We start from the raw sequence: 24,219 nt of genomic DNA, 5'->3' as shown, positions 1-24,219 counted from the left end.
TTTTGCATTTTACTCTTTACACATTTTAATTTGCTGTTAAAAGTGTATTTTGTAAATTGATATTTTAGGAAGAGGCAACTTGGTTACTATAGGGCTTTTGTACACTCCCTGGTGCATTGACACATGCCTCTGGGAATATCCCTACTCTGGTTTGAGAACTACTGCTCTGAAGGATATGGTTACATTTGGACCTATGTCCTTACATAAGGCGTTTAGCATTTCTGAGAAAGCCTCTGTAAATTATTGTGACATTTATATTTATGCTTTAGTATTTCATTTACTTATAAACTTGTGTTCTTTGGTAAGTTTCACCTGACACTTTTCTTTTTCTTGCCAGGGGCCATCGAATTTTACTTTACTCCCAAATGACCCAGATGTTGGACATTCTCCAAGACTACATGGATTATAGAGGTGACATTTCTTGGCTCCTACATTATTCAAGCCTTTTTTAGACTTAACAGTTCAGATAGGTCCATGAAGAGTAGTCTAGGGTGTGAGGATGTTACAGAGGAAAGCAGTAAAAGACTGTTACTCAGAACCAAAGGAAGATTGAAAGTAAGAAGTATGTGACACAGGATTGACATTAGGGTGGAGACATGTTGGCAGAAATAAACACATATCCCCATTGGTGATGCGATTTAAAAATATGAGTACTGGAGAACAGAAATGTTGAGAATATTTAAACTGTATGACAAACAGTTTCAGTGGAAGTTGCTGTCAGTGTCCTGCAACATTTATCTCAACAGTTGAGTACCTGTTCAGGATCAGCACAAAAGATGAATACTGAAATTATAGAGATCCCACTTTTCAACCAAGAAAAAGGTAAAGGAAATTGTTATTCTAGAAAGACAATAAGGAATAAAAATTATTACCAAAGACTTTATTTAATATGTAATAAAATTTGCATGGGATGATAGGAAGAGGCTGTAATATTGGTTGATTTTGAGATCAGTGGTAAGGAAGTAGCAGCTCTAGACCTTCCTATATAAGAAATAAACTTGAGACTCCGGTCAAGATGGCAGCATACATAAATGGGGTACTCAAATCCTTCCAGAACTACATCAAAATTATAACTAAACTACAGAATAACCATGATTCAGAACGGCCTTAAATCTACCTGAATGGAAGTCGTACAAGTAGAGACTTGAAGAAGCCACATTGAAATAGGTAGGAGGGGTGGAGACCCAGGTGGGCCAGTCCCATACCCATGTGTGGTAGTTTAAAAGCAAGAGGGCTGTATCAGCTGCAGGGGTACCCTCCTGAGGAACAAGGGGTCATAGCCGCATACCAGGCCACCCAACCCAGGATTCCAGAGTCAGAAGGACGTCCTTATAACTATTGGCTGTAAAAATTAGCAGGGATTGGAAACTTCTGAAGTCCCAGGAGTTCTTCGTAAAGGGCCTGTGCATGTACTTAGTCAGATTCACTCTTTCTGAGCACTGGGGCAGCAGCTTGAAAAGAACCAGGGATTTATGGGGAGGAACTGAATTGTTCTGGCATTAGGGCAAGATGTGAGGGGCAGCTTTATGCCAAATAAGAGGACTGGCAGAGGCCATTGTTCCTTTTCTGAGACCATCTCCACAGGCAGATGCCATGTCTGGGTCTCTCTCAACCTGGCTCAGGGTCTGCCCTGCCCAACTTGTGGGCCCACGTAAGCTGTTCCCAGTGACTTTACCATGTAAATGGCCTCTCTCGCCTTGTGCTTTGGACTTTCCTAAAATCTCTCAAACAACTAGCATCTGGCCTCAGAATACTCCATACCTCTTGCTAAGTGGCCTCAGGCCTGCCAGTAGCAGCAACTGACCTTGGTTTGCAGTTTGGCCTCTCCTGGGTACATCCAAGCCCAGCACAAGTAGCAGCCATCTGCAGATCACTCTGTAGTTTGTGCTTGGTGGCTTCAGGCAGGGTACAGACAGTAGCTAATCTTGCACCTCCCGGTAAGCCCCAGAGCCAGTGCACCTGGTATACGGCTTTAGATCATGCCAATTACAACCTACCACCTCCACAAGCAACATACTTAAGGGGCAGACTTGGTGAGTACCAAAGCCCCACTGAAGCAAGTTCTGCTTCGTAGGGCTGACTTCCGTTGTGTGCAGCTCCTCCATGGTTGTTGCAGCCAGTCCTTGCAGCTGACTGGCCTAGGGGTTGATTCCTCCTGGTGATGCCAACAGTAATCAAAGCTCAACTGCAACAGAACAGTGCACACTGCCCGCCCAGGTATCCCCGGAGCACCCACCTCAGGTGACTGGGGAGGCTGTGCCATTGGGCCCTACAGGATACCTACTACACAAGGCCAAGTCTGGAGATGTAGCATCTCTACCTAATACATATAAACAAACACCATTCATTTGGGAAGCAGGCAAAATGAGGAGACAGAAAGAGGTTACTAATGAAAGAACAGGAGAAATCTCTAGAAAAATAAATAAATGAAACAGAGGCAACCTACCAGATACAAAGTTCAAAAAAATGGTTGTAAGGGTATTCAAGAAACTTAGTGAGAACTTCAACAGCATGAAAAAGGGCATAAAAACCATAAAAAAGAACCAGTCTGAAATGAAGGCTACACTAAAATTAGGAATAATTTACAGTAAATTAACAGTAGAGTAGATGAAGCCACAAATCAAACAGCGATTTGGAGTGTAAGGAAGCAGAAAACACCGAATCAGAACAGCAAAACGAAAAAAAGAATTAAAAAAACAAAAGTAGTGTAAGGAGCCTCTGGGACAACTTAAAGCTTACCAGCATTTGTGTCATGGATGCTGGAAGGAAAGGAGATAAGCAAGAAATTGAAAACATATTAAAAAAAATAAGGACTAAAAAATTCTTTAACCTGGTGAAGGAAATAAACATACAAGTCCAGGGAGCACAGATAGTCCCACACCAAGACACATCATGATTAACATGTTAAAGGTTAAAGACAAAATCTTAAAAGCAGCAAGAGGAAAGCAGTTAGTTTCTTACAAGGGTAAGGCTTCTAGCTGATTTCTCAATGGAAACTTTGCAGGCTGGAAGGGAGTGGCAAGAAATATTCAAAATGATGAAAAGCAAGAACCTATGACCAAGATGTTTCTACCCAGCAAGGCTATCATTTAGAATTGAAGGACAGATAAAGAGCTTAGGAGACAAGAAAAAGCTAAAGGAGTTCGTCACCCCAAACCAGTATTACATAAATGTTAATGGGTCTTCTTTAAGACAAAGGAAAAAAAGATAAAAAATATGAACATTAAAGTTGCAATTAGTACATATCAATAATTGAATCTAAAAAACAAGTGAACAAGCAATACAGAAACAGACTCATAGGTTCATACAACATTTTGACAGTTGACAAATAGAGGGAGTGAGGGGATGGGTCAAAAAGGTGAAGGGATTGAGAAGTATAAGTTGGTTGTTATAGAATAGTCATGGGGATATAAAATACAGCATAAAGAACATAAGTCAATAATATTCTAATAACTATGTATGGTGTTAGTTGGGTAAAAGATTTATCAGGGTGGTCACTTAGTAAGATATATAATGTCTAATCACTGGGTGACATAGCAACTCTACTTAATACATACAAACAAATCTGAAACTAATATAATATTTTATGTCAACTGTAATTGAAAAATTAAAAATGATTAAAAAATGAACTCATAGTTGGCCTCTCAGAGCCACTTGATGCCCTGCCAGTGGACACCTAGTTCAGTGGACACTTGCAGGAAAAGCCATTGGCACATTGAGGAATCCCCAGATTTACAAATGTGACTTGAGCATATAAATCCCCTTCTCATTGTGGATCTGTAGTGGAACCTGAAGCTTTATTGAAAGGCAGCTGCTGGGCCATCAAGCAGGCCCACTCACCATCTCCCAAGTGTTTGTCTAACTACTTATGTGACTAAGATTTGTGTCTTACCAAAATGGGAAACTGCCTTACGGCAAGTTCCACAGTGTGCTTCAGCATTGCTTGAGATAGTTAGAATTGAATATTAAGTCCAGGAAATAGCAAGTATATCAACTGCAGGTTTTTAAAAAACATTATGAGAGAACATTATGGTAAGTTCTTTGGTAAAATAACAAAATGACCCTTAGATTTAGATTTTGTCCATGGGATTGCTTAAAGTAGGAGCATGCCTGTATGTGGATAGGGACAAAATTAGCATTTGATTTTGATCTGACAGTGTTTTATTCTGCACAGAGTATTTGAAAAGGGTTAATATTTGTTTTCTTCCTGTGTGTGAAGGTTACAGCTACGAGCGTGTGGATGGTTCTGTGAGAGGAGAAGAGAGGCACCTGGCCATTAAGAACTTTGGACAGCAGCCCATTTTTATATTTCTTCTGAGTACCAGGGCAGGTAAGCCACATAGACATTGACAAAAGCAGACAAATAAAGGGTGATACAGGGCTTTGACATCCCAACACTTGGTATCCATTTTTCCTTATTTCTCTAAAAGTTGAGGTCACTACTGAGAAGTATAAAAAAAAGGAACATTTATGTAGTTGCCATAAATTTATCAAAATACTGAATCTGGCATGGTGTTTCTTTTCTATTCAGCCTACCTAAGCTCTCATCTCACCAAAGAAGTAAGGCTGAAATCTGGGGTCGTTGAGGAATAATTCTAATCTGCTTTAACCATTGACCTGGAATTGCCCCAGATTTCAATAATTTTGTGGAAAGTTTTATTCATAATTCGGTAGAGGCAGCTCTCTTTCTCAGCCATGAATTTGCAAAATGAGATAATAGCCTGTCTACTACTTATACCCCTTCTCCATAAGTAGCTCTGAAATAGTGTAACAGGTTAATAAAAATCTAGTTGTTTTAAAAAACTGGGATTATGGGGATTCAGGATGGCTGTAGAGTAGGTGGAAGCTACACTCACCTCCTCTCAATGCGAAACCAGACTTACAACTAAATTATAGATCAACCAACCTGAATAACCAACTGAAGACTGGCTGAACCAAAATCTTATAACCAAGGATTTACAAAAGAAGCCACCTAGAGACTGGTAGGAAGGACAGAGATGCAGAAAGGGCTGGTCCCAAACCTGTGTGTGGCAGTTGAGAATCTGGAGGGATATCTCAGCTGCAAAGGTACCCCGTGGGAAAGGAGGGGTCTCAGCCCCATGCTGGGATCCCTAACCTAGAGCGTCAAAGCCAGGAAGAGGAGCCCATATAACACCTGGCTGTGAAAATCATTGGGGATTCTGTCTTTCAGGGAGAGATGGGAGTCTGATAGAAACTCAGGTACTCTCTCAGGAGCAAGGACTCAAAAATCTCATTCTCAGCTACTTACCCAGTGTTCCAGTGAAGGGAAGGTGATTCAGAGCAAACTGGAGTCAGAGAGAGAACTGAGTTGTGTGACCATAAGGAGAGACGGGAGAGTCAGCCACCAAGTCCCTGTGCTGTGTCTATGCCATCTTACCTGGATTGAGCACCACTATCCATATAGCATCAGCCTGTAGAGTGCACTAACCCACTCCCCCTGACTTCTAGTGGCTCCACCCTATTGAGCTCATGCCCTGCAGAAAAATCTGCTACAGCTTGGGTACAGTGTGCTTTGTCTTGGGTAACAATTAAGGATATTCAGGCAAACCCAGGAAGTGTCAGAGACTTGGGCAGTCACTGAATTTTGTAGCTTTCAAGTGGAGCCATTTCTCTACTCCCTATGTGCCACTGGTGCTGGTCCCCCAAGAGGAGACCTGCTAACTCTGTCCTCCTAACTCCCAGTGTTAATCATCCTACCATGTTTGCATCCTGCAGAAATGTCTGCTGGCTGCATCCAGCCAGGAAACTTGGTGTGCTTTTTTTCTTGAGAAGCTCTTATTGCAGATTTGGATAGACACTGAGTTGTATGGCTCTAGAGCAGGGGCCATTACCCCCCACACACATGCTGCCAGCTCCATCCACCCAACTCCTGGTGGCCTGTACTGCTGAGTTCATGTTCTGCAGAAAAGTCTGCTGGCTGCACCCAGCTTGGATCTGTGGTACGCTTTTTTGGGGGGAACCTCTGTTGGAGACTTGGTCAGACACTGAATTATGTGGTTTCAGAGTGGGGGCTATTCCCTGCACACACATCATTGGCACTGTACCTTAATAGGAGACCCACTAGCCCTGGCCTCCTAACCACTGGTAGCCCTGCCCTACTGAGTTTACATCCTGTAGAAAAGTCTGCTGGATGCACCCAGCCTGGGTCTGCATGCACTCTTTGTTGGGGAGCTCTGGTCAGAGGCTTGGGCAGAGCCTGAGTTGTGTGGATCTAGAGTAAATGCTACTCCCACCATACTCTCTGCCCCCTACCCTCCAGTGACTGACCAGAGCTGTCCCTAAACTGGAGAGCTGCTAGACCTGGTTTCTCCACCCTGCTGAACTTGCATCTTGGGGAAGAGACTGTGGGCTGTGGCCAGCCTGGGCCCACCCTACAGACTTTGTTCAGAAGGCTTTTGAGGAAGTCCAGACAGCCGCAGGGCAGCATAGCAGCCAACAGGCGGAGGCAGATCTCAGGGTAACTTGGATCTTTTATTGACCTACTCCAGAGCTTAGAGCTGGTGGAAGCAGACATTGATATACAGCTTGGTCTCTCACATGTACCCAGGCCTAGCACAGGCAGCCACAAACTGCGAATTGCTTGGTAGCTCCAGACAGGTAGCCCAAGGCCAGTTACAGGTAGTATCTGGCATTGACCTATCCTGGAGTCCCTCCTAAGGGGACCCAAAACCAACACAACAGGTGGTGGGCTTTGGACCACACAAGAGCATGACCTAACTGGCCACAAAAGTGGCACACCCCAAGGAAGATCCTGGCAGGCACCAGATCCTGCTGATGCCAATTCTGCTATGGGGTCGGGGAAGTAGAGCATCTGCACAGTGACTCATAACTGTGGTCGGGGTCAGTCCTTGTAGTCTGACAGCCTGGGTGTCAACCCCACACATGGGCAGGTCAACAGCAGTTAGTTAAAGACTCAACTATAATTGGAGAACTCACATTACCCTCATAATAGACATTCCTGGAGCACCTAGGTCAGGTGATCAGGAAGATTGTACCACTGAGCCCCACAAGACAACTACTACATAAGACCACCATACCAAGATTGTGAGACATAGAAGATCTACCTAATACACAGAGTTAAAAACAAAAAGGCAGATAAAATGGGAGACACAGAAATAGGACTCAAATGAAAGAAGAGGAGACATACCCAGAGAAAACTAAATGAAATGGAGGCAGCCATGCTACCAGATGCAGAGTGTAAAACACATGTTGTAAGGATGCTCAGGGAACTTAGGGAAACAATGGATGAACTCAGTGAGAGCTTAGACAAAGAAATAATAAACATTAAAAGGACACAAAGCATGAAAAAGAATCATAAATTAAGAATACAATATCTGACATGAAGAATACACTAAAAGGAATAAATAGCAGGTTAGCTGAAACAGAGGATTAAATCAGCAATTTAGAGGACAAGGTAACAGAAAACACCTATACATAGCAGCCAAAAAAAGAAATTTTTTTTTTAAATGAGGAAAGTCTAAGGGAACTCTGGGACAACATCCAGTGTAACAACATCTGTGTCATTGGGGTACCAGAAGGAGACAAGAGAAAGCAAAGGATCCAAACCTATTTGCAGAAATAATGGCTGAAACACCTCTAACTAGGTGAAGGAAAAAGTCACACCTGTCCAGGAAGAACAGAGTCCCAAGCAAGATAAACCCCCCAAAACCCCCTCAAAATACATCATAATTAAAATGGCAAAGATAAAACACAAAGAGAGAGTCTTAAGAGCAGCAAGGAAACAAAAAGCAGTTAATAACCTGCAAGGGAGCACCCATAATACTCAACTGTTTTCTCAGTAGACCACTACAGAGTGGAAAAGATTGGTGTAAAATATTCTCAGTGATGAAAAGAAAGGACCTGCAGCAAAACTACTGCAAGGCTGTCACTTAAAATTGAAGAGGAAATAAAGAGCTTCCCAACAAGAAAAAGCTAAAGGAGCTCACACCAGCAAACTAGTATTACAGTAAATGTTAAAGGGTCTTCTTTTAGGGGACAGAAAAAGAAAAATAGTTATAAAGAATAAAATGGGAATAAATACATACCTATCAATAATCACTTTGACTTAAATAGCTTAAAGTTCCAATCAAAAGACATGGGATAGCTGAATGGATAAGAAAACAAGACCCACAAATATGCTGTCTGCAAGAGATCCACCTCAAAACGAAAGATACAGACTGAATGTAAAGGGATAGAAAAAGATACTTCATACAAATGGAAAGGAAAAAAACTGGGGTTGCAACACATAGAATAGATTTCAGAAGAAAGTCTATGATATGTGACAAGAAAGGGCATTACATAATGATAAAGGGATCAATCCAACAAGAGGATATAACCCTTGCAAACATTTTATTCACTCAACATAGGAGCACCTAAATATATAAATCAAACTTTGATGGGCATAAAGGGAGAAACTGACAGTAACACAATCATAGTAGGAGATTTTAACTCTCCACTGACATTAATGGATAGATCTTCCTGAAAAAAAATACTAACAGGGAACACTGACCATAAATGACATGAGACAAGATGAATTTAATTGATATTTTTAGAGCATTTCACCCCAAAGCAGCAGAATATACATTCTGTTCAAGTGCATGTGGAACATTTTCTGGTGCAGACAACGTGTTTGGGCATGAAACAAGTCTCAGTAAATTTCAGAAGATTGAAATGTCAAGTATTTTCTCAGACCACAATGCTATGAAACAAGAAATCAAATACAGGGAAGAAATGAACAAACATACATACATATGGAGGCTGAATAACATATCACTAAGCAATGAATGGATTAAAAATGAGATCCAGGAAAATATCAGAAGTTACTTTGAGACAAATGAAAAAGGAAAAAACCAACACAACACCCAGAATTCTATGGGACACAATGAAAGCAGTCCAAAGAGGGAAATTTATTCCAATACTCACCCACGTCAAGAAGCAAGAAAAGTCTCAAACAATCTAACCTTACACCTAAATGAACTAGAAAAAGAACAACAAAGTCCAAGTTGAATAGAAGGAATGAAATAATAAATATCCTAAGAAATAAACAAAAGGAAAATATGACCAGCTACACTGAAAGGAAAAGAAATCAACAGAGACAAGAGGGAAGGACGGGGGCAGGGAAAGGGAAAGGAAGGGGAAAGTCAAGGAACATATAGCAAGGACTCATGGACAAAACCAAAGGGGAAGAGCTGAGGGAGGGAAGGAGGGAGGGGGCAAGGGAATGTGGTGGGGGGGAGGCAGAGACAAATGTATTTAAAAAGTAAATAAAAAAAAGATATATTTAACTCTCCTATGAAGAATTAAAAAAAAAAAGAAATAAAATACAATCCAAAACAATAATTCTAAATATCAATGAAATCAAGACTTGGTTCTTTGAAAGGATAAACAAGATTGATAAACTTTTAACCAACCCATCAAGAAACAGAATAAGACAACCCAAATAAAACTGGAACTGAAAGTGAGAAGTAATAACTGACACCACAGAAATACAAAGAATTATAGGAAAATATGATGAACAACTCTATGCGAAATCTGGACAAACTGAAATAAATAAATAAATTACTAGAAACATTCAGTCATCCAAAAGTGAATCAAGAAGGTACAGGAAACCTGAACAGACTGATTACAACTAATAAAATCAAAGCTGTGGAAAAACAAACAGACTCAAAAAATAAAAAGACCTGGGCTGGCTTCACAGGTGAATTTTACCAAATATTTCAAGAAGAACTAACACCTATCCTTCTGAAACTATTTCAAAAAATTCTATAGGCGGGAAGACTCCCAAACTCATTTTACAAGGCTAGCATTATCGTAATTCCAAAACCAGACCAAGACATAACAAAGAAAGAATATTATAGGCCCACATCCCTGATGGACATATAGATGCAAAAATTCTCAAAATACTAACATTGAATTCAGCAGAACATCAAAAACATACACCATGATCAAGTGGGATTTATTTCGGGGATGCAGGATTTCTACAATATCTACAAAGCAGTTTATATTATATACCACATAAACAAAATGAAGGATAAAAATCATATAATCATATCAATACATGCAGGAAAAACATTTTACAAAAATCACCGATTTATGATAAAAACTTATAAGTAATGTGGGAATAGAGGGAATATACCTCAACATAATAAAGGCCGTGAATGATAAACCCACAACCAACATCATATTCATTGCAGAATAAACTATTTCTTTAAGTCAGGAGCAAGACAGGGATGTCCACTTTCACCATTCTTATTCAACATAGTACTGGAAGTCTTAGCCACAGGAATTAGACAAAGAGAAATAAAGACATCCAAATTGGAAAGGATGAAGTAAAACTCATTATTTGCAGATGAAATGATACTGTATATAGAAAAACCTAAATATCTCACCAGAATCTACCAGAACTTATAAATCAATAAGGTAGCAGTATACAAAATATTCAGAAATTGGTTCATTTTCTATACCAATAATGAATTATCAGAAAGGGAAATTAAGAAAACAATCCCATTTATTTTTGTATCAAAAAATTAAGTGCCTAGGAATAAATTTAATCCAGGAGGTAAAAGATCTGTACTTAGAAAATTATAACATCCTGAAGAAAGTAATTGAACAAGATACAAATAAGTGGAAGCATATGCTGTGTTCATGGACAGGAAGAATTAACATAATTAAAATGTTCATACTATGCAAAGCAATTTATAGATTCAGTGCAAATTTTATCAATATACCAATAGTGTACTTTACCAAATGAATTGAGTAATCCAAAATTTTTTGTGGAACAAAAAAAAAACCAAACCAACCACCAACCAAAAAACAACAAAGCAACCCTGAATAGCCATAGAAATCTTGAGAAAGAAGAACAGCATTGGAAGTATCACGTTACCTGATATCAAACTATATTACAAGGCCACAGTAATCAAAACAGCATGAGAGTGGCATAAAAGATATAAACCAACAGAACAGAATAGAGAGCCCATAAACAATCCATGCCTTTTTGGCCAATTAATATTTGACAAAGGAGGCAAGAACTTGCAATGGGGTATAGATAGTGTATTCAAAAAATGGTGCTGGGAAAATTGAAGGGAGAAATGCAGAAAAAAAAAATGAACTAGTCCACCTTCTTATACCATGTACAAGAATAAACTCAAAATGGGTTAAAGACTTAAATGTAAGACTTGAAACCATACTATTCCTTGAAGAAAACATTGGCAGTAAGATATTGGACATTGCTCATAGCAATATTTTATCTGATATATCTACTCGCACAAGGGAAACTCAAGGAAAAAAAATAAACAAATGGGATTACACCAAACTAAAAGTATTTTGCAGAGCAAAGGAAACCATCAAGAAAACTAAAAGACTGTGTATGGAGATGGGAGAAGATATTCTCCAAAGATACATCTAATAAGGGGTTCATATCCAGAATTTATAAAGAACTCAGGGAACTTAACAACAGACAATAAACCCAACTAAAAGAGGGGAGAAAGCCTGAATAGACACTTCTCCAAGTAAGACATATGGATGGCCAATAGACATGAAAAGTTGCTCAATTTTCACTAATCGTTAGAGAAATGCAAATAAAAATCACAATGAGATACCACCTCGAATCTCTCAGAATGGCTGTCACCAATAAATCAACAAACAAGTGTCCTTAAAGATGTGGAGAAAAGGGAAACTTTATGAACTCTTGGTGGGAATATAGATTGGTGCAGCTACTGTGGAAAACAGTGTGGAGTTATCTCCCAAAATTAAAAATAGAACTGCCTTATGATCCAGTGATTAAACTCCAGGAATATAACTGAAGAAATCTGAAACTCTCAAAAAATATATATACATCCCTATGTTCATTGCAGCATTATTTATAATAGCCAGTATTTGGAAGCAATCTTTTTTTTTTTTTTTTTGCCTTCCATTTTATTGTATTTTTTTGCATGCGTTTTTATTTTTTTTTAATTTATAAATCATGTTTATTCTATTACACTTGTCTCAATTTTTCCCCCATTGCCTCCCTCCACCCACCCCACCCCACCCTACCCCCACTCCTAAAGTCAATTCCCACTCTGTTGTCCATGTCCATGGATCATTCATACATGTTCTTTGTCTAGTCCCTTCCCCTTCTTTCCACCACTGTCCTCTTTCCCCCTCCCCTCTGGTCACTTTCAGTCTGCTCCGTGTTTCTGTGCCTGTGGTTTCTTTTGTTCATTAGTTTATTTTGTTGAATAGAGTCCACTTATAGGTGAGATCATATGGTATTTGTCTTTCATCAACTGGCTTATTTCACTTAGTTTAATATTCTCCAGTTACAGCCATGCTGTCACAAAAGGTAGGAGTTCCATCTCTCTCTCTCTCTCTCTCCCTGCTCCTTCCTTCCTTCCTCCCTCCCTTCCTTCCTTCCTTCCTTCCTTCCTTCCTTCCTTCCTTCCTTCCTTCCTTCCTTCCTTCCTTCCTTCCTTCCTTTCTTTTCTTTCTATCTTTCTTAAATGCAGATTGATTTTATTTTTTTAATGTCAAAGTTAATTATAAAATATTTTAAAAAATTTAAAACCATTATAAAGTCTCAGCAATTAAATAGCACACCAGCACAGAAATAATCAAGTAGATCAATGAAATATTAATGAACATTCTAGAGACAAACGTATATATCTAACAGTATAATATATGATTAAGTTGATATTTCAAATCAATGGATAAAATAAGGATTATTCAATAAATAAGGTGTGTGGACCACTATTACTTGAAATAAAACAAATAAAGAGCCCTATTTCACACATTGTACAAGTAATACTGAGATGAGTTAAAAATCAATATGTAGAATCTAAGGCATTTTAAAAGAAAATAGAACTAATATGTTTCATGACCTGAAGTAAAACATTCAACCCCAGAAGCTATAAAGTAAATATTGACAATATGACTATATTAAACATTTAACTATATAGTAATATACATATAAAAAAAGTTAAAGGACAAGAAATAGAATAGAAAAGTATTTGCAACACATCTAAAACATGGTTAATAGGTTGTTTTTGTTTCTTTGTTTTTGTTTTTTTTTAGGGAAAAAAGTTCTACAAATCTTTAATCAATAAATGGATAAAGAATACAAAAAAGTCACTTAAAGCTTTTTTAAAAAAAATAGAACTAGGCAAGAAATATACTAAAACAGGTTTAGGTTCAACAAATAGTAAAGGAACAATTAATATAACATCATTGTCACAATCAGATTAATGAGTATTAAAAATATTGGTAATATCAAGTATTTGCAACTCTGAAAGGAACTGGATATTCATAGAATTTTTTTGTTTTCATCTTAAAGCAGTCACGTTAGCATATTTTGCCGTGCTGGTTTGGTGGAGGTGTATTCTTTTAACCTTCTTTTGTCTGGGAAGCTTCTTATTTTGCCTACCATTTTAATTGAGAGCCTTGCTGGGTAGAGCAGTCTTGGTTGCAGGCCTTTGCTTTTCATGACTTGGAATACTTCTTGCGATTCCCTTCTGGCTTGCAGTGTTTCTGTTGAGAAGTCAGCTGCTAGCCGTATTGGGGCTCCCTTATATGTTACTACCTCTTTCCCCGTTGCTTGCTTTAGGATTCTCTGTTTGTCTTTGATATTTGCCATTCTAATGATGATATGTGGTGGAGTGGGCCTCATTGGATTCCTCTTGTATGGGACCCTCTGTTTTTCCTGGACTTGTGTTACTTTTTCTCTCCTCCATTTAGGGAAGTTTTCCATTATGACTTTTTCACATAGATTCTCTATCCCTTCCTCATCCTTTTCTCCTTCTGGTATCCCTATTATATGGATATTATTACATTTCAGGTTGTCCTGCATTTCCCTAAATGCCTCTTCATTCTTTTTGAGTCTTTTTTCATTTTCTTGCTCTTTCTGGGAGTTTTTTTGTACCTTGTCCTCCAGCTTGCTGATTCAGTCCTCAGCTTCATTTAGGCTGCTTTCGATCCCTTCTACTGTGTTCTTCAATTCAGAAGTTGTATTCTTCATTTCCTCTTGTCTCTTATTGATAGTTTCTATATCCCTTTTCATGCTGATGTAGTTTGCAGTAAGTTCCTTGTAGTTTCCTTGTAGGTTTTGGTAATTCTGTCTGAGCTTATTGAGCTTCCTTAGAACTGTTGTTTTGAACTCAGTATCTGATAGTTTACTTGCCTCTTTTTCATTTATTTCTCTTTCTGGGGATTCCTCTCCCTTCAAGTAGGGGGTATTTCTTTGTCTTCCTGTTATTTGTGAGACTCTTCTCTTTTGCTTCTACTTCTTAAATTGATCTGTCTTGATTTCCCGACTTTGTGGTGTAAACCTCTATGATTGGAGACTGCTGTTTTTACTTTCTGGATCTGCCTCTGATGATGTCAGATGTTGACCCTGTCTAACCTTAGGCAGTCTGTTCTAGACTTCCAGGAATCTGCTGTTCATGGCTGTCTTCTTCAGCTGTTAATCTATTCACTCCACTCTCAGCTGGGCACCATGGACAGCTCAGGGTGGGGTGGAGTCCCCCCTGGGCACGGGGTTATTGGGTGTTTTCACGCTGCTCTTATATGAGGGAGGAGTCTGCACTGGGATCCTGCTAGCTACTCTCTCTGTTCTCTCCTCATAGCCTCTGTCCCCAGTCTCTCCTCAAGTGTCTCCAGACCTCTCTGCGCCCCCTTTAGCCAGGAATCTACTGTCTGTGGCTGCCACTCTGCACTCAGCAGGCAGCTTAGACAGCACAGGGAGGGGTGGAATCCCACCTGGGGGCGGGGCTATTGGGTCCTTTGACACTGGTGCCGCTCAGGGGGATCTAGAGATCCCCACTTTTGGTTTAGATCCCGCTCTTTTCAGAGGGACCCAGCTGGCCGTTTCAATACCCTTCTGGTGCTGCCGCCCGTGGGCCCCTTGTCCACCTTTTCAGGTCTGTATCACACTCCTCACCAGTAAGATTGTGCTAAAGCCAATTCTTCTGTCTCTGAGGTATAAGGCTCCTCTTGCTAATGTTTAGTTGTTTGTTCCAGGTGATTTTTCCCTAATTTAGTTGTAATTCCAGGTTAGTCCTGGGAGGAAGAGTGACTTCCACTCTCTCCTCCACCATCTTGATTCTCCAGCAGCGAAATCTGGAAGCAGTCTTAAGTACCCAACAATACATGAGTAGATTTAAAAGCTGTGGTACATTTACACAGTGGAATAGTATTTAGCCAATAAAAAGGATGAAATCTTATATTTGCAACAGCATGGACGGGTGTAGATGGTATTATGCTAAGTGAAATAAGTCAGACAGAGAAAGACATACCATATGATTTCACTTCTATATGGAATCTAATGAACTAAATTGATAGACAAACAAAAATAGAAAAGAACTCATAGATACAATAGACAGAATGACAGTTGTCAGAGGGGAGGGGTCTTGGGAGTTTGGGTGAAAGAGACTAAGGCATTAAGTACAAATTTGTAGTTACCAGTCACTCATATATAGATTACAGCATAGGGAATGTAGTCGATAATATTGTAGTGTTTATGGTACCAGTTGGATACTTGAAACATTGGGGAGACCACTCCGTAAAGTACAAGATCTTCTAACCACTGTGCTATGCATCTGAAACTAATACAGAATAATGTTGAATGTAAACTGTGATTTTAAAAAGCTTTAGACTATAGAGAGGCCAAGATGGTGGAGAGGGAGGATAGGTTGCACACCTCCTCCAGAACCAACCTGGAAGTAAAACTAAGGAGGGGAGTACTCACCCAAAATAAACTGAAGATCACCTGAAAAGAGACTTAACCACCTAGAGACCAGTAGGAAGGGTGGGTTCAATTAAGAGTCCAGCTCCATGCGTACGGATGGTGGACAGAGGTGGTGGCAAGGCTGTGGGTGCCTCTCCTTGAGAGGACAGAAACCAGATCCACAAATGGGGCCACCAGGCATGGAGTGTGACAGAGCAAGGATCAACTGACCACCCAGCATCCAGCAGTGAAAGGCCGCAGGGTTTTTCTCTGCTGTGGAAAGAAGAAGCCCACTGGAGACAAAGCTATTTTTTTTTTCCTTTAACTTGTAGAGGGGCTAAAACATAGGTTTTGTGTTTGTAACCAGTCACCTTGGGTACCAGCGAAGGGAAGGGAGCAAGGACTGCAGTTGTGTGAGGAGAGTCTAGAGTGAGAGGCTCTGAGGAGAGATATGGGGGATCAGCTGTGGGGCTGTCAGTGCTGGGGTATACCTGGATTCTACAGCAGCCATATTTCTTGAAAAGAGCAAGCCCCTCCTAGGGGGAAGGTAGTTATCATACGCTGTGGGATATCACTTCCCCCCTCTCTCTAAAATCCTTCATCTTTTTTTTCCCATTTTATTTGGATTGTTCGGTTTTTTGTTTAGTTTTGTGTGGGTTTTCTTTATTTGTTTTCTCTCATCCTACAGTTTAACACCTGCTGAAGAGACAGCAATATCCTCAAACTCAGGGTGTCAGATACTAGCTGTAGGGTGCAGCCATACCATACACTCTCCTGGGATATAGACTGGTGCTTTCCCCTCATTGGAGAGCCATAGAAACACTCTCCTGGTTTCCAGAAGACCCAAAACCTGGACTCTGGAGGCCTCACCCATTAGCCTACTAGGGTCCCCACCCTGCTGAGTACAGGGAAATAATCCTGGACAGACTCAGACTAGTGGTTCAGTAGTAGAGATCACATACCACTTTCTCTGATGCCTGAAAGGCCAGAGAAGATCCAGTAGTCCCTCCCCCTCAATCCCACCAGAAGCCCTCTTACAAACAGTTTGGTCTACAGCTAGTCTGAGGCTGACAACAGGAAGGCAGACAGAGACAGACAGAGGCAGATTTGGTGGTGACTTAGATGGTTTGTTGACACATACCTGGACCCAGTGGTGATAAAACGCAGCTTTACTGAGCAGCTTGGCTCCTCCTGGGCACATTCAAGCCAGGAATAATCAGCCACAAACTATGGATCACTTGGAGCTTTGAACAAGTTGCTGAGGGCTAGACTTGGACAGCACCTGACACTGTCTTATACCAGTTTCAGGCACATCGGAGCTATATCCAGAGGGAGAGTCCAGCAGGCAAGCCCTGAACTCTGCTGAGGCGAATCTCAACTTAGTTCTTTTAATCATTATCATTGTTTTTCTTTTTCACAGTCTTATTTTTTTTTCTTTTTTTTCTATTTTTGGTGTTCTATTTTTTCTTTCCTATCCTTATTTTACCTTTACCTTTGGTTACCCCATTTTTTCCCTTCTGCTTTCCTTTTCTTATTTTTGTTATTCTTTTTCTATGTCCCTTTGTCCTGTTTTTCTCTTTCAGTTTATTAGTTGTATTAGTTCTCATCCCTTTTCTCCACTTAATAATCATTTGTCTTTCCTTTGGTTTTTCCTTATTTTGTTTCTTTTTTTTTCTTCCCTTTCTCCATTATTCCATTTCTTTTCCCACTTTTATCATTCTTTGCTCTTCTGTCATTGATATTGCTGTTGTAGGTGGGATGGGAGTTGCTTGTTTGGCTTCTGTTTTTGTGATGTTTTGCTTTATTTTGTCAGTACCTGCACAACAGCATACAAGATGTGGTGGGGATAGAACCTCATAGCCAGCCAGCCAGAGGGAAGATACAACCAGTGAGTGGGCCAGCTACAATCAGGGCCTAAGTATAACAGGAGAGTTGACATAACCCACACAAAGAGCATTCCTAGAATATCTAGATCAAGAGATCAATGAGACTGCACCGCTGGGTACCACAGGATTCCTGCCACATAAGGCTACCACACGTGACAAAGAGTCAAAGCAGATCTGTCTGATACATAGAAACAAAGAAAAGGAAATGGCTAAAATGGGGAGACAAAGAAACGACCTCCAAAAGAAAGAAAAGGAGGAATTCCCAGAAAAAGAGCCCAATGAAATTGAGGGAAATTATCAGGCACGGAGTTCAAAGTAATGGTGGTAAGGATGCTCAAAGAACTTCAATGGAACATATCAGCATGAAAAAGGACATAGTACGTATGAATAAGAACCATTTGTAAATTAAGAATACAATATCTGAAATGAGGAGTACAGTAAAGCAGGCTAGAGGAAGCCAAGGATAGAATTAGTGATTTGGAAGACAGGGTAGAAAAAAAAACCCCACCACCCAGTCAGAGCAACAAAAAAGACTTGAAAATAATGAGTTTAAGGAAGCTTTGGGACAGCATGAAATATATCAATACGAGTTCATAGGGATAACAAAGGAGAGGAAAGGAAGCAAGGGATAGAAAACCTGTTTGAAGAAATAATGATAAACCCCTCCTCCCTAACTTGGTGACAGAAAAAGTCATGCAAGTTCAGGAAGCATAGAGTCTCCCAAGCAAGATGAACCCAAGGAGTCATATATCAGGGCATATCACAACTAAAATGGCATGGTTTTAATATAAAGAGATAATCTTAAAAACAGCAAGACAGAAACAGTTGGTTACCTACAAGGGTGCTCTGATAAGGGTGTTAACTGAGTTTTCAACAGAAACACTAAAGGCCAGAAGAAATTGCATAAAATATTCCAATTAATGAAAAGGGAAGACATGCAACTAAGATTTCTCTATCCAGCAAGGCTCTTATTTTAAAATGGAAGGTGAAATAAAGAGCTACCCACCTCCTCCCAAAAGAAAATAATAAGGCTAAAGGAGTACATTAACACTTAAGCATTGCAAGAGATGCTAAAGGGACTGCTTTAATACGAAGTAGAAATAGAGGAACACAGGTACAAAGGGAAAAAAATGGCAACGAATAAGAACCTATCAGTAATAACCTTAATTGTAAATATTAAATGCTCCAATAAAAGACATAGAGTACCTGAATAGATACAAAAACACAGTCCACATATATGCCGTCTGTAAAGAGACCCACTTCGGAACAAAAGATGTACACAAGCTGAAATTGAAGGATGGAAAAAATATTTCATGAAAATGGAGACGCGAAAAGCTGGGGTAGCAATACTTCTGTCTGACAAAATAGACTTCAAAACAAAGGTCATAATAAAGACAAAGATCACTACATAATACTTAAGGGTTCAGCCCAAAAAGAGGATATAACCCTTGTAGACATACATGCACCCAATATAGGGTCACCTAAATATATAAAGGAAATCTGGAGGACTTTAAGAAAGATATTGACCGTAATCCAGTCACAGTAGAGGATTTTAGCTCCCCACTGCCAACAATGCACAGATATTACAGACAAAAAATACAACAATATAGTGGTATTAAACTACACACTACAGCAAATGGATTTGATTGATATCTATAGGAACATTTCATTCCAAAGAAGCAAAACACACATTCTTCTCAAATGTACATCATTCTCAAAGGTGGACCACATGGTAGGATACAAAATAAGCCTTAAGAAATTCAAGTAAATTAAAATCGTATCAAACGTTTTCTTGGATCACAATGGCCTGAAACTACAAGTCAACCTGAAGAAAAAAACCCGACATTCAAATGCGTGGACATTAAGTAACATGTTATTAAATAATGAATGGGTTAACAATATGATCAAGGAAGAAATCAAAAAGCATCTGGAAACAAATGAGAGTGAACACACAACAACCGAAAACTTATGGGACACAATGAAAGCAGTATTGATGGAAGTTTATAGCATTACAGGCGTACCTAAGGAAGACAGAAAAAACCTCAAGTAAACAATCTAACCCTATACCTCAAGGATTAAATAAACAACAAAGCCCAGAGTGAGTAGAAGAAAGGAAATAAGATCACAGCAAAAATAAGTGATATGGAGACTAAAAATAAAATTAAAAAATCAACATATCCAGCCACTTGTTTTTTGGAAAAGATAAACAAAATAGACAAACTAACCAGAATCACCAAGAAAAAAAGAGGACCCATAAATAAAATCAGAAATGAAAGAGGAGAAGTAAGAAATGATACCATAGAAATTCAAGGATTGTAAGAAATTACTATGAACAACTAAATGCCTGGGAATTGGATGACCCGGGCAAAAAAGGATATATTTCTAGAAACAAAGAATCTTCCAAAACAGAATCAGGAAGAAGCAGGAGACCTGAATAGATGATGATAACTAATGAAGTTTAAGCAATAATAAAAACACCCCACAGCACACAAAAGCCATGGACCAGATTGCTTCACAGGCAAATTTTTACCCTTCATTCAATGAAGAGCTAGCACCTATCCTCAAATTATTACAAAGAGTTCAAGAAGAGGGAAGATTCCCCAACTCTTTTTACAAGGCCATAGTGTCCTAATTCCAAAACCAGGCAAAGACACAGGAAAGAAAGAAAATTGCAGGCTAACATCTCTCTTGAGCATAGATGCAAAAATCCTCAACAAAATATTACCAAACCAGATCCAACAATACATCAAAAGGATCCTACACCCTGATCAAGAGGGATTTATTCCAGGGATGCAAGGATGGTACAATACCTGCAAATCAATAAATGTGATACATCACATAAGATGAAAGATAAAAATCACATAATTGTATCAATTAGATGCAGAAAAAGCATTTGATAAAATCCAGCACCATTTATGATAAATAGTACTCAACAAAGTGGGAATAGAAGGAGCAAACCTCAACATAATGAAGGCCAACATCATACTCAATGGACAAATACTAAAAGTATTTACTTTACTCAGGAGCAAGACAGGGATGTCCACTTATATCACTCTTTTTCAGCATAGTACTGGAAGTCCTAGCCAAAGCAATCAGATAAGAAGAAATAAAAAACATCCAAATTTGAAAGGAGGAATTAAAACTCATTATTTGCAGTCAACATGATATTGTACTTAGAAAACCATATAGGCTCCACCAAAAAACTACTCCACCAGATAAATGAATTTGGTAAAGTAGCGGGATACAAAGTCAATATTCAGAAATTGGTGGCATTTTTATACACCAATAATGATCTAACAGAGAAATTAAGAAAGCAATCCCATTTACTACTGCAACAAAGATAATAAAGTACCTAGGAATAAATTTAACCAAGGAGGTAAAAGACCTGTACTCATAAAACTTTAGGACACTGAAGAAAGAAATGAGGGAGACACATAAAAGTAGAAAAATACACCGTGTTCATGGGTTGGAAGAATTAACATCATTAAAATACCCATATTACAAAGAACAATCTGTAGATTCAATGCAATTTCTATTAAGATATCAATGTTAAATTTCACAGAACTAGAACAAATATTCCAAGAATTTATACAGAATCAAAAAGGCCCCTAACAGCCTTAACAATATTGATACAGAAGAACAAAGTAGGAAAGATCACAGTACCTAGTACCAAACTATACTACAAGACCACTGTAATCAAAACAGTGTGGTGCTGGCATAAGAACAGAAAAATAAATCAGTGGAACAGAAGAGAGAGCCCAGAAATAAACCCATGTCTTTATGGTCAACTAATATTTGACAAAAGAGGCAAGAGCATAGAGTGGAGTAAAGATAGCCTCTTCAATAAATGGTGTTGGGAGAATTGGACTGATACATGCAAAACTAGACCACCATCTTATATCATATACAAGAATAAACTCAAAATGGATAAAAGACTTAAATATAAGTTGTGATACCATTAAAGTCCTAGAGGAAAACACAGGCAGCAAAATTTCAGATATCTTGAGTAGCAGTATTTTTGCCAATGTATTCCCTAGGCCAAGGGAAATAAAAGAAAAGTAAACAAATGGGACTACATTAAATTAAAAACCATCTGTATAGCTAAAGAGACCAACATCAAAATGAATAGGGAACTTGCCAGTGATGCATCAGACAAGGATTTAATCTCCAAAATATATGAAGAGCTTATACAACTCAACACCAGAAATATGAACAATCCAATTAACAAATGTGCAAAGAACCTGAATAGACACACCTCCAAGGAGGACCTACAGATGGCTCATAGACATGAAAAAATGCTCAACATCACTAGCCATCAGAGAAGTGCAAATTAAAACTACAGTGATATACCTCACACCTGTCAAAATGGCTGTCATTAATAAATTAACAAACAAATGCTGGTGAAGATGTGGAGAGAAGATGGGAATGCAGACCAGTATAGCCACTGTGGAAAAACAGTATGAATTTTCTCAAAAAACTGAAAACGGAACTGCCTTTTGATCCAGCAATTCCATTGCTAGGAATATACTTAAAGAATCCCGAAACACCAACTCAGAAGAATTTATGAATCCCCATGTTCATAGCAGTGCTATTTGCAATAACCAGAATTTGGAAACAGCGTAAGTGCTCTTCAGTAGACTAAAACTGTGGTAAATCTACACAGTGGAATACTACGCAGCAGAAAGAGAGAAGGAATTCCTACCTTTTCCAACCATGTGGATGGAACTGGTGACTATTATGCTAAGTGAAATAAGCCAGTCGGTGAAAGACATATACCATATGATCTCACTTATAAGAGGAATATAACAAACAAAATAAACTAATAAGCAAAATAAAATCAGAGGCATAGAATTATGTAACTGACAGCTGTCAGCGGAGAGAGGGAAGGTGGCGACTGATTGAAACAATGTGAAGGGATTAGTCAAAGTTCATGTATTAAGGACCCATGGACAGGGATAAGGTTGTGGGGGTTGAGGGGGTGTTGTGTGGAGGGGGGCAAAGGAGGAAAAACTGTGACAACTCTTAATAGCATAAACAGAATATTTTAATGAAATAAAATTTTAAAAAATTTAAATGTTTATAATGAAATTGCCAGCTCTTTAGAATTATTAATAAAAGTATTTTTATAACCAAAGTCATTGAGGTTACATATGGCATACGTAGTACTTCACCAATTACAGAGTGCTTTCATTATACTGTTAAATCATTTGAAATTTGTTCCTGGAAATTATTCTTACAACATGGAGCAAATAGACCTTAAATCATTTTTGAACTGATAGAATCTTAGTTTCATTATCTCTTATTTTTTGTAGGCCTAAATCTTGATGCAGTAGATGCAGGAAAAATTAAAGCAACATGTATCTTCTATTATAGAAAGAAATCAATGTCTATCTTTATAAAAAGGGAGTTTGGTCTTAATTAGAAAGCATTTATCAAGCGTCTAGTATTTTACGGGTGTATAAAAGAAGTGTTAGATATAATCCTTGACTATAAGGAGATTGTTTCACCTGTTTAAGTCTTTTCTCTGTATTTCAAAAGATATAATCAGATTTATTTTGTCTCACTCTACCAAAATAATAGATTGTGTTTTAAGTCTTAACTGCTTATTCATGTCATCAGTTGTCTCAGGCATAGTCTTAGACAAAACTGTAAGGATCAGTCATGGAGAAAACATCTTCATTGTTGGAAAAACAGCTCTATTTATGCCTTACCAGTTTTATTTATCTTTATGAGGAGCATTATGTTTGAAATGTGTAAAATTAAAGAGACCTCTTTTTTTGAGATAATGAATGTCTTTATTAGCTAGATTGTGATAATTATTTTACAGTATATACATATATCAATTATCACATGCACATCTTAATATATATATGCAGTTTATATTTGTACATTTCAATAAAACTGGAAAATATTACTATTGCATATGCTGGACTTAACATCTTGCCTAGAATGTAGTATTGAATCAGTAAATATTTGTTTAATAAATAACAAATAGTTTGTAAAATCTATTACTTGTCCAAGAAATTAAATATTACCTAGAGAAGCCTTAATATTTAATATTATAGTCAATTAATAGATAAATTAAATACTATACATATGAAAATGCAGTGTATATGAAATGTACTTCATATACAGAAGCTTTTTATAGTTTAAATAATTTATTTTAAAACAATTCTAATATTCAGTAATCTGTATTAAAATTCCCTCTTTCTCAGAATGGTTTGGTCCCATATACTATAAACACTTTTTATTATTTAGTAAAATATTAAAAATAGAGGTTTTTGGTTACTATTTTCACCTGTAATCTCAGTCTTCCTTCCAATACCTGAAACACTGGCATGATAAATTAAGTATCAAAATTAAGACAAAGACAGTATTAAAATATACTTTCTTATAATATCCTAGGAATAGGACATTTAATGGATTTTGAAAATAGTGACATTTAGAATTTTCCTAACCTTAAAAATGCAGAGTAATTCCTACATAGAAACAGTAGGAGGAAACTACCCCCCCCATACATGCTCCATAATTAGTATAGGCAGTCTATTTATTCCATATATCTACAGTGAAACACATATAAGAATGTCATAGCTTTTCTTTTTTCTCTTCCTTTGT

At 38.3% G+C, this 24,219-nt stretch overlaps 1 protein-coding gene across 1 annotated transcript in view; it reads left to right on the top strand.

Moving 5' to 3' along the window:
* CHD1L (chromodomain helicase DNA binding protein 1 like) overlaps nt 1–24,219 on the top strand; it is an 80,132-nt gene that overhangs the window by 30,667 nt on the left and 25,246 nt on the right. Inside the window, exons 11-12 of the mRNA XM_054563282.1 lie at nt 338–411; nt 4,220–4,330. Of these exons, the coding sequence (XP_054419257.1) occupies nt 338–411; nt 4,220–4,330 (185 nt within the window). The remainder of the gene's footprint in view (nt 1–337; nt 412–4,219; nt 4,331–24,219) is intronic.

This window comes from Pteronotus mesoamericanus, unplaced genomic scaffold (genome assembly GCF_021234165.1).
Source record: "Pteronotus mesoamericanus isolate MK-2021 breed Mesoamerican mustached bat unplaced genomic scaffold, CSHL_Meso_final scaffold_705, whole genome shotgun sequence".
Classification (NCBI taxonomy): domain Eukaryota; kingdom Metazoa; phylum Chordata; class Mammalia; order Chiroptera; family Mormoopidae; genus Pteronotus; species Pteronotus mesoamericanus.
This window is presented reverse-complemented; position numbering and strand designations above follow the sequence as displayed.